The sequence below is a fragment of the Talpa occidentalis genome, unplaced genomic scaffold (genome assembly GCF_014898055.3).
Source record: "Talpa occidentalis isolate TD23 unplaced genomic scaffold, MPIMG_talOcc4v2.1 talOcc4.7, whole genome shotgun sequence".
Taxonomy (NCBI): Eukaryota; Metazoa; Chordata; class Mammalia; order Eulipotyphla; family Talpidae; genus Talpa; species Talpa occidentalis.
This window is the reverse complement of record NW_023605083.1, coordinates 103,195,580-103,207,917: the sequence shown is the minus strand read 5'-3', so window position 1 is coordinate 103,207,917 and position 12,338 is coordinate 103,195,580. Positions and strand designations below refer to the sequence as shown.

At 38.3% G+C, this 12,338-nt stretch overlaps 1 protein-coding gene across 6 annotated transcripts in view; it reads right to left on the bottom strand.

The window, feature by feature from the left end:
* Positions 1 to 1,366: 1,366 nt before the first annotated feature.
* SPIN1 (spindlin 1) overlaps positions 1,367 to 12,338 on the bottom strand; it is a 57,601-nt gene continuing 46,629 nt past the window's right edge. For all 6 annotated transcript variants that reach the window (XM_037494786.2, XM_054689480.1, XM_054689478.1 and 3 more), the window contains 2 exons: positions 8,098 to 8,331; positions 1,367 to 4,955 (listed from right to left, as the gene is read on the bottom strand). In XM_037494786.2, the coding sequence (XP_037350683.1) occupies positions 4,756 to 4,955; positions 8,098 to 8,331 (434 nt within the window). In that variant the 3' untranslated portion in view covers positions 1,367 to 4,755. The remainder of the gene's footprint in view (positions 4,956 to 8,097; positions 8,332 to 12,338) is intronic.

Below are 12,338 nucleotides of genomic sequence, written 5' to 3'. Positions count from 1 at the left end.
AACCATCTGTCACTTAGGCTATCAAAACTTAATTTTCTGGCCAATATAAGGGCAGAATGTCTCAGAAATAATTAAATGACTTGTCTAATTCTCTGAAATTTGGCAGCCTAAACACTTACAAAGTACAGCGTAGGCCAAATCAATTATTGTACAAATTAGATGTGACATTGTATGCCATGGGCATAAGAAACCCAGGTTCTTAAGAAATGTAAATTTAATGACATGTTTAGATGTCTTTGAGATATAAAATAGTATCTATTCTTGTAATGGAAGATCACTTAAATTTCTTCAGCATATTTTCTCTCCAAAATACATTATTTTTCCAGAAAAAAGATAATTCTGGATTCTAATTCCTACTACACAGACATATGATTCCTACATTCAAAGGAACTTTTATTAGGCAGTATAGAAATAAGAACAATTTTTGCTATCAAGTTATGAAATGATCTTACAAAAAAGATGCCTGGAAATTACTAGATTACTCTGTTCCTCATTGAAGTAAATGAATCCTGCAATGTTACCTTACCACAGCAGCTGGGAACCTGCTATGGACCCAATTCCCCGCCCCCTACAATCCTGGACACTCACCACACTGCTTTGCACTGTTAACTGAGCTGTATCTTCGATGCCTTAGGAAAAAGATGGTAAGACGAAGCCTGGGGTGTGCCTGTGCGACCACAGGTTTATCTCCGGGACTTGGTCTCCCTCCTCCCAACAGAGTTGGGAGGCTCCCCAGCTTCGCCTCCTATCACCTGGGTCTTTGCAGCAACCCCAGAACACATCTGCCTCAGCTACCCCCTGGCCTGACTACGAGATCATTAGCCTATCTCAACAGGAAACATACAACAAGTCTAATTAAAAGACACATAATAATCTCTCCTAATTAAAATGACCAGGAAGCAGCAGCAGCACACATAGGTCACGACAGCCTCTATATCTCCGCCCTGACACCAAGGGGAGTGGAGACTTTTCAAAAACAGAACCTCAATGACGAGCAATGAAGCATTAAGAGAAGCATCACAGACAACATACAAAGTGAGAATTGATGCAAAGTATAAAATACACATATTTAATTCTATTTAAAACAAAGTTTAGAGTTTTGTAAATTAGTATTTCCTATTAAAGGCAAATCACAAACTTTAATATTTTGGATGATATATTTGGCTATTGATTTCTTGCCCCTCTCCTTCACGGTATTACATTATCATTCAAATAAAAGTTCCATTTCTTTCTGTTCCTACCTATATCTGACATTTACATGCGGTGGAAAAAAAGGGGGGGGGTAGATAACTTAAAATAGTAAAATAAAACTTTAAAAATTTTTTCCAGAAACTTAACACATCACATTTTGCTCATGAGCACAAAATTTACAGTCAAAAGTTGCACATAAAGGGTTTATTTTAAATGTTTTAAGGATAGGATAGAGTTACATCATAATTATAAAAATTACTTACAGAATTAACAGATTTATATTGTTTATACTTCTAAATGCAGAGAACAGGGAACTGTCTACACATTGTATAAAATAAAATTAAAATCAAAAATGAATTCAAGCTTGAAAGATGAGGTCATTTACCTAATTTTAAATGCGAACACGAAGACCTCTGAAGTCTACACATTCATTCAAACTGCACTAAAGATGGAAAATACAAAGAGCGCAGCATTTCCAAGGAACCACAGACATTTTGACCAAAATTGTTTTCTGTTATAAGAATTGTTCCTGTTTTGTCTTTGGAGAACTTTCTTTTTTGTTTGTTTTTTTTAAGACAATCAGCTTAAGAATGTTTCAGGCACTACAATTTGTGACAATCAAAACAGTCTTCTAATGGGTCCGCAGCGTTCAGAGATTCAAGCCCAATGCACTTTGGGGTTTGGCACAAAAAAGGACAATAGAAATGAAATCTGGTTCAGAACTGTGATTGTTTAAGAATGCACAGTCCCTTCGAATGCTGCGAGACATACACAACTGGAAATCACCTTCTGCCAGCACTACATTTGCTTCACCAGTGCATTTTTTTATCCTACAACCACTAAAACAGCACAGTAAGCAAATATACAGAAAACTGAAAACAAATAAAAACAAAGATAGAAAACAAAAAACCTAAATACCTTTCACATGCAGTTTTAATTAGTTACATTGAACATTCTACTTAGAATATAGCATGCAAAAAAGGATGGTCTGCTTTTAAGGTTTTCCTTTGAAGCTTCCCGTGGCAGCCAGACGTCACACACACACACACACACACACACACACATACACACACATACACACACACGACACGATAATACTATAGCAGGTCAATGAGGAAGGCCGATACATTTTATACAGAGTCATGTCTTGTGTTGTCACAAGTCCCATGATAATTTTGGAAATTAATGTTGGATTCCTAGAACAAGGACCCAACATTCAGATACCAGGAAGAGGCAAGCAGTGCATGCAGATCTGAAATATGAGCCTAAAACGAAGTCTGAAATACTTGGCTAGGGAGCAGAAAAGTCACAAGTGCCACTAAATGTGGTTTAAGTCACCGAAAAAAAAAAAAAGGCAAAAAAAAAAAAGGAAGAACAACCTCCCCCAAAAAAACCCTTCCCCTTCCTTCAGCCCTGAAGGCAATAAATGGAACAATGGTTAAAATAATGAAATAATAATAATCACGTCACATTCAGAGAGTGGCATATTGTGTGGTATTAAAGTTGCTAAATTTACTTGCAAAAAGACCACAATGTAAGTTGCTAAGTAATGCTGGAAATTTATCAGCTGACCCAACCCTCAGGATGATTCCAAAGGACTTTGATTTTTGGCCCGACGTCACTGTGCAGTGTCTGTGCGCTCACACTGGACACACTCACGCTCAGGGCACGTGTTCACTGGGGCAATAGTGTGGGCTCGGCCTTGAGATTCACATGCAGGGAGGGATTCCTACATGAGCCACTAGGACAACAGGTGCAGCACCTGTGGGTGTGGGGTGAAGGTGCCTAGAACTGGATACCATCGTACAGAGCAACTTGTCTGCCTGCGCAATACAGAGAACAGAGGGTGTGTATTAGAGGTCACCTTCCAACCATACAAGGTACACACCTTCTTGAAGGCAAAATAGGTAGCCAGTCAACCACAGGGAGGCAAGGTCTTGAAAACACAGCTGTAACAGTGGGTTAGCCATGCCAGGTCGCACAGACCTCTGACCCAAACTTTGGAGTTTCTGACAGTCTTCTGCCCAAATCTGGGGAAAGATTGCTATCTCCACAAGAGACGAGTTCCACATATTGCTTTTGCCCTAGCCTCAAACTGCCAGGGCGCATCCAAAACAGTGTTCAAAGGTCATTTAATTGCTAAACCAACCATGTTTGCAGTTGTGTTTCAGTTAAAACCACCTTGTGGGCAGGGATAAGCCAGGACAGGATTCTGTGGCTAAGGGCTGCTGTATGTTATACCCACAAACTAGCTGGGGTAACAGACCCTGGCGGTAGTGTCCACTGATGCAATGATTCATGTCAATAGCAAACCAGAAGAACAGACAGCACCGCAAAAGGTGTTGAGCGATTTCAGCTGTTATTTGTCCAGATATTCTTTGTGGACAAAGTCTGAGGTGGGAGTTGGGAGGGTGGAGGGCGGAGTGAGGCATGGGAGATAATAGGGGAGGTTCTTCTGACCATAATCATGTCGATGATGATGAAAACAAAAGTATCCCAGAAAACGCGTTAGAAGGCAACAATGCCATTCTTGAAATTACATACCTAACATAAAAGAATAATGTTCTTCCAGGAACTTACCACATGCACACAAACCACTGATGTACAGTTGCCTTTGAAATCCATGTACTAAAATCCAGATGGCCGATTTGTACAAATAATGGACCAATGTGCCGTCCAAAATACACCTGCATTACACTGTGTGGACCAAGTACCTGGGCTTTGCAAAAAAAAAAAAAAAAAAGATGATAAAAAAAAAAAAGTAAACAAAAAAAATTTACAAAGTGTAAAACTAAAGGCAGCCTTTTATCCAGATTTCCAGCTGTTTCTGTAAAATTTTGATGTGGGTTATTAACTGTTCACAAGTGATTCATATTTGGACCTATGGTTTAAAGTCTCCAGGTTGAAAAGGTGCTCTGAACTTGACTTTCAAAACAAGCTGACCGTCACTATGTGCCCAAACTTAATTTTTTAATAAACAGCAGTAGTAATAGCAAATATGACTAACTTGGGTAAAGCACTCCTGTTAAACTGGAGATAATTATTTAACCCCTGTTCCAATCCACAAAGAAAGGACTGCCAATGGTGTGTGCTTGTGTGTGTGTACACACAGATCTGTGTGTGTATAGATATATTACATATGTATACACACAGACCTATAGATAAGATAGGTAGATATAGATACATATATATCTCAAAAAAGGCAGTAACAAAAATACCAAACTATGCTTGCATTGTGGCAGCAGAGTAAGAGTGTTAAAGTGAAGGGGAAGATGGACAAGATCTATTAGATTTAAATGTATGATAGATACTAGCTGAACTTTTACCAAACTTGCCTGTAACTCCCCTCCAAACAGACTTCTTTTAAGAGGAAGGAGTTCCTTACACAAAATGCTCTGTGTTCACATAAATCTGTACTAGTCAGAACCAAACCAGTTCTGCTGCAGAGATTGTGGGTTCGCAGGGACATTTAAGCTTTCATTAAACTGGAAAGCAATCAAGTCTTTATGTCTACAAATTATACATTTAATAGTTCCACAAATTTGGCAAAGTTCGTGATGACATCTAGGATGTTTTCACCAAATCGTAGACATAGATATGGAAATCATCATCAAACTTGATGAAGTAGACAGACGGTTTGGCTTCCACTTGATGGATGACCATGCCAGTCCTTTTAGAGCCGTCTTCTTTGGCATATTCCACTTGTTTGCCTACCAGGCTGTCCACAACTTCTCCTGGTTCCCTTTCTGCTGGAGGTGAATCATCTGTATTAAAAGGGGGGAAATAATAATTTAAAGTCAATTTTTAAATAAATGCCAACTTGCATGTCTATTTGAATAACTTAAAAAATTTTCTTATCCTGAATTCATCTTGATTTAAACCAAAAGCCAGAAGCTTTTTATTCAATGGTCAGACAATAAACACGTCAGGTTTGCAGGCCTCTGTCCTAATGACTTGGCTCTGCCAGGACAGCAGGAACAGCGGAGACCTGCACAGAGGAATGGGTGGGGCTGTGTGCCAATAAAACTCTATTTACAAAAGTAGCTTGCTGACACCCTAGATCTAGACATGTAAAACATTTTAAAAATGATAACCTAAAATATCTTTGGCTCACATTTAATAATAGCTGCAATTACCCAAGGAGAAAAATGTAGACAATCATATAACGTCTAAAAAATTAAGTCTGAGTTACTTTGACGATTTCAAAGCTGACAACCCACAGGGATTATTGAGAATATGCTACACTTACAATGCCTACATATTCTTGGTCTTACTTTGTGAATCCTGAAAGTTTCCTTTTCCTCAACTTCATTGCATTACACACCGTCTTCCTAATTCAATTTCAATTTAAAAGAGGTTTCAATTCACCATGCTTTAGAAACAGGTGCTCAGTGAACTGCACCCCAGATGGATCACACAGATCCTGAAGAGGCTTAGGCACCTGCGTCCTGGAAGCCCTGAGTCCTAGAAAGCACTGTCTGATATCCTACAAGTTCTGTAAGTTCTAGGAATACACATGAAGTGACACAAAACCACTGTAATCAATGACAGGGAGAAGTGAAGAGAACGGGGAAGAGAGAGGCAACTATAATCCTATCTGGAGAAGCCATTACAGTTCTGAAGGCCTTCAGCTTTTTCCCCAGGACAGGAGAGGGGGGCATGAGGCAGGGCAACCGAGTCCAGGTGCCTGATGTGCCCAAGACAGTTCAGCTCATTTATGACAACTGTTAACTATACACCACTTCACATTCCCACATGTGTCCAAGTTTGGACCATGTTTAATATTTATGTTACAATAAATTCTCTCACTGAAGGACACAATTCGAACCCTACAGTCTGATGTCTGTACAACAGTCACAGCCGACACAAACAAAACACCCAAGCGTGATGGAATTCCTCTCTCTATGGGAAATGAAGAGGAAACCTGACCGCAATTCTTTTTCTTCAAAGCTCCCCTTCCCTCAGCAGCAGCAACAGCACACTGCCAAGTTTTTGTGGCACTTTACCATTTCCAAGGAATTCCAAACACAAGATAGCACTTCCTATTGCCTTATCGACTTATTTTGAGTACTCCTCTCATTAAATCCCATTTATATAATTCCCATTATGCAAATACATATATTTAAAAAACATTCTAACAAGGTTTAAGAAAGTCAGGCTCCGAAAAGTACATCGGCATATCCATAGTGACTGGCTTATTCACAGGAAAATCTTTTAAAGAAAAGAACAGCAAAGTGTCTGTAATATCAAGTGTCCACAAGATCACACCTGTCCAAAGTGAGGCATCCACGTGTTAGAGGAAAGGTTATGAGAACTGATTTGGAAAAGAACAGACTCACCCAAAGATGAATTTTGAAAAGGAATACTATTCACAAGAACATCAAAAAGAATAAAATACTTAGTAATAAAATATCAATAAATGGACACATATCCCATGCTCATGGATCTGAAGATACTTCTTAAACTGATATGAAGATTCAATACAGTCCCTCCCAGAGTATCAGCTGACTGCTTTCCAGAAAGTGACAAGCTGATTCCAAAATGCATGTGGAACTGCCAGGGACACAGAACTGCCAAACAATTCTAAAAAAAGAACAAAGCAGGAAGGTTCATACTTACCAATTTCAAAACTTACTACAAAGCAATGTACCGCCAATGCACTGTGGCACTGGCATGACCACAAACAGAAGGACAGTCCTTCTACAGTCACATGCCTACAGTCAACTGGTTTTCAACAGAGGTGCCAAAAACCACTCGAGAGGGCAAAGAACAGTCTTTTCAACAAATGATGCGCAGACAACTGACTGTCAGGTACAAAATAATAAAGGTGAATCCTTACCCCACATCATAAAGATCTAAGTGTAAGAACTAAGAGTATATGACAAGTAAATATCTTCATAACCTTGGCTGTGGCAAGAAATTATTAGAAGTTATACCAAAACCACAAGCAACAACAACAACAAAAACCACAGATAAATTGGGCTCATCAAAATTAAATACTTTTGTAGTTTAATGGACACTGTCAAGAAAGTGACGACAACTTACAAATGAATGTGATCTACATATCACAGAATTGACAAGGACTTGTACTAGAATACGGACTCTTGATATCTTAGTGATGAAGACAACCCAACTGAAAAGCAAGGAAAGAATCTGGATAGACACCTCCCAAGAAGACATACAAAGTTACTAACACAGGAAAAGGTGCCCGACATCTTTAGTCACCAGGGCAATGCACATTGAAAACACACTGAGACATGACCTCACACCCAACAACAGGTGCTGGTGGGAATGTGGAGCAATCAGAACCTTCAGAATAACACTGATGATGACTGAAATTGGTCTGGCGGTAGTTCCCTAAATGATTAAAGCCAGAGTGACCACTACGACCCATCCATTTCACTCCTAGGTATATACCCAAGAGAAATGAAAACAAATGTCCACCCAGAAATGTGCGCTTTAAAAGGTTCACAGCAGCATTATTCATATAAAATGGTAGAAACCACCTAATATCCATCAACACGAGTAGATAAACATAACGTGGTCTATCTTTGCCATCAAAAGGGAATGAACCCCAGACACACGCTATGACAGACAAACCTTGAAAAATATGATGCTCCATTATGCCACGTGAAAGAACAGTCACAAAGGACTTCATGTTAGAAAGTCCATTCGTGTGAGATCAAAGTTCAGCTGTGCAGGGACATCTGCACAGAAATTAAATTATTCTTGGGAAAGGGGTGAAAATTTTCACAGCCTACTTTTGGCACATGCCTAAAATAATTACATATGCCAAACAAAAAGTTTAAGTGTCTCTGATACAAAATAGTTAATGAAATTAATCTTGTCCTAAAATTTGACTTCCTTTTTAAATCATCTAAAAAAAAGTTGTCAATATATACTTACTGGAATCAGGCATAATGCGAAGGTCGCCTTCTTTATAATCATCTAAGAGCTGGTACATGTACAAGACAGGATCTTTCTCATAGGTAATGTAAAACCACGTGTTCATTATCGGTGCACGTGCTAACACCATTCCCCTCCACTCGTCTTTAGAACCATCCTCCGTCTCAAACATGTGCTCCACAGCCTTACCAATCATCGTGTCTGCTAGGTGTGCATCGCTGATTCGAGATGTTGCTGGATATAAAAATAAACAATGGTTTCTGAAGTGTTCTAGAAAATGCTTACTGTGATGAACTCAACTTACTAAGGGAACTATCAGGAGTTGTATCCACCTGACATACTAGCAAGGCAACAGAGTCAACTGAATGGCTTTGAGAAGTACAACCACCTAACACACACATGTTGGGTCAAGACCAGATTTGATTTCATTTAAAGTCAATAAGACAAATTCTGGTTTTTATTTCTATTTTTCCAAACTTATCTGCTCTTGGTACTATATCTAAATTAGAACTCTTAATTATTCCATCAAGGTATAAAGCGTTTGTTGCTATTATTTAATAGCTAATTATTTTTAATTTGGAGATAATTTTAGACTTGCAAAGGAAATGTGAAAATAGTAGCATTCCCATACCTTTCACTCACCTTCCCCTTTGTATCAACATCTTATGGAACCATAGACTGTTTTATAAAAACTAAGAAATTCAGCTATTTGAGACACAAATTTTCACTCCTGCTCTGACCATATATTTTTCTCAGTGACCAGTGTGACCTGGGGCAGTCACACAGATTGGGTTGGCTGCTTGCTTACAGTGCTCCAGGGCTTCCTTTCAACAAACTGCCCACAGAACATGAGGTCCTCCTGTTGTGTCCCTCCTTAGACACACAGTCTCTCTGCTCTTGGAACTCTTCTGCTTCTCTCCATCATGCCTAGACCCACATCTTCATGGCTGGCTCTGCCAGGCTCTCTGTGATCATCAGGTCAAAGTGGAGTCACCAACCACAGAGGCCTCACAGTATTTCTTACTGATATTTACCATTACCAGCTAAGCTACTTACTTGCTTTTAGCCTGTGATGAAAGCAGAGACCTTTCCTGCCTAGTTTCTAAAACTTAAATAGTTCAATATTTGCTGTATGAATAAGTAATTTCAGAGCAAAGAGGTCTGCCCAGAGCCCTCATCCATTGCAACCTGACTCTATTCTTCAAGTAGTAAGTGGAAAATTACAAGCTTCATTTAGTGTTTTGTTTTTGTTTTTTTTAAAATACTGGGGAAATTATGGAGGATCCTACCAATTTTTTAAACAGATTTATTTATTCATTCATTCATTCATTCAAGCACTGGGGACAGTCAGAAGCATGGGAGGATGAGAGAATTCACCAGAGCCAGAGCTGGGAGCAGAAGAGGCAGAAGGACTGAAGTACAATGCTGAGGGGAGGCGGCAGGTGAGGTCTGCGCGCCATGTGGGACCCTCGCCAGGTGGCCAGGGATGGAACCGGCACTGCAGAGGCTGCGGGCAGCTTTGCAGTCCAGTGCTCAACCGCTGCGCCACCGGGGAGGCCCAAATCCTACCAATTTTAAGGTTTCTCTAGTCCTCAACTTTTAGGTACTTGACAAAAAATTAGCACTTCTATTTTACTCATTCATAAGTGTTTCTATTTCTGCTTTAAAAAATTCAAAGCGAGAAAGATTAAAATTTCTTGGTAAAGAAACTGCTTTCCAATTTAAACATTAGCAGACTTCATACACATATGATACTTTACTTTGCCTAAGTATGCAATTATTGTCAAAAAAAAAAAAAACATGTAGACCTTCCCATAGTGCATGACAATAAAACAAAATCCCACTGGTTTTTTTCATACCAGAAGTTCTCAAACTTTCTGATCTCAGGACTCCTTTACATCATTAAAAATTTTAGAGAACTTAAAAGAGCTTTTAGGTTGGATTCTAACTATTATTTCAGAAACTCTAAGTGATAAAACTAAAAATATGTATTTTAAAATGCCTATATAAACAATGTATTATTAGTGAAAAATACCTTTATCTTGTAAGAAAAATTTAGTCGAGGATTGGCATAATTTTACATTTTTATAATTGTCTTAATGTCTTAAGTTGTCTTAAAAAGGACAACTAGATTCCCCTATGTATTTCAGCATTAGATGTGCTCTATGTACTTTTGGTCAGTGTGTAAAATCTAGCCTCACAAACTACATGGTATTGAAAAGGAGTATTAAATTCATCTTTTAAAATCTTTCTAGATATTCTGACACTACATCAAAACTGAACAAATGGCAACTGCCCTGAAAGTTTAACAGCAATGTTGCATCTGAAGCCATTAATAGTAAAAGTGTCATATTGTTAAAAATAAAATTTGTCTCTGGAATACACAAAAAACAAACTGTTATAACTCAGTAAAAATAAGATAAAATAATTCAATCAAAAAATAAGAAAAGGACTTGAATAGACATTTCTGCTACTATGACATACAAATAGCCAAAAGGCACACGCTAAGGTACTCAATACCCCCAGTCACAAGGGAAATGCAAATCAAAACCACAATGACATATAACCTTACACCCATTAGGAAGGCCACTATGAAAAACAAAAGGAAAAAAAAAAAAAACCACACAACAAAAGAAAGGAAGAGTATTGGTGAGAATGCAGAGAAATTGGAGCCCTTGTACACCACTGGGAGGATTGTAAAATGATACATTCACTACAGAAAACAGTATGGAGGCTCCTCAGAAAATTAAAAACAGAACTTCACAAGATAAGTGATTCTACTGGTTGGCATAAACCCAAAAGAACTGAAAGCAGGGTCCGGAGGAGTTAGCTGCTGCTTAATTGCAGCACTGCTCATTAGCACCAAAGATATAATGAAAGATGGAACAAGTCAAGTGCCCATGGAAGGATGAATGGATAAACAAAATGTGGTCTACACATACAATAGAATATTTTCAGTCTTAAAAAAGAAGGAAATTCTGACACATGCTACAACGTGGATGAATCTTGAGGCCACAATATTAAGAGAAAGAAGCCATTAACAAAAATATTCCCCTTATGGAGGGAGGAGAAATCAGGGAGTTTTATGGGGATAGAGTTATACATTTGCAAAATGAAAAAGTTCTGGAGATTTGTTTCATACCAATATGAACATACTTAACATTACTGAAATGTACACTTAAAAAAATGGCTAAGTTAATATGTTTTCTGTTATGTGTTTTTACCACTTTAAAACAAAAACTCAGTCTTTAAAAAAAAAAAATGTCAGTCTATGAATGGATCTAATACCAATTCATGATTTGGAAACACCAGGTACTGCTCATACGAGAATACTGTATTCACTACGTTATGCAGATTTTCCAAACAGTGAACTCCAGTGTAAGAGTGAACAAAGAAATCCCATCTTAATCAGGAAAATAATGTTGACCTCCACAAACCTCTTGAAGACAAATGGGCTTGAGGAATCTCAAGGGTTCCTAGACCACACTTTGGGAACCATCACATGCTTTCAGGGTGACTGACTTTTCCCCACCTTTAGCTTAACTACAACAAAATTATAACTATTACTGCATGAAACAAATTAGGAAAGACTTTTCTTCCTACATGGAACATAAATGAACGCCAAATACTCTTTCAGACACAAGCATCACAGGGAGTCATAAAATTAACTACTCATGAAATTAGGTGCATGACATACTGGAGGTCTGCAGAAGCCTTTGGGTTTCCTTTTTTAAGTTGCTCCACTGTTTACAGCAGCAGTCTATGCCTACGGTTGGAAATGAGATGACCCAAAACCAGAAAGAAAAACACTAAGTAATCTTTAATCCTACCACCAAAGAAACTTCTGTATTTCTAAATTATTTTGGTTTGGTCAAATCATTTCTCTATCAGCACAAAAAAAATTTTTTTTTCTTTCCTAGGATAATGAAAGAATGGACTAAAACAGGTCCTGGAGCAAAATTTCCAAATGAGCTTACAGTTTTACCCTAGAAAGAATGGAGACCAAAATTCAGGGCCTGAACGAGAATGCAGAATTATTTAGCATAAACACTGATAAAAAGGTTTGGACGGTATTTTTTTCAGCCCTTAAAGTAGGACTCTCCAACACTAGTTTCCTACGTGGGAAACAGACTGCAGGTCTGAACAAGCTGTTTTAGACACTCAGAATGGATAAAAGAACTATGTTTATTACAGGATGAATACAGACTTAATACTTGATATCTAAAGGGAAGACAGATCAA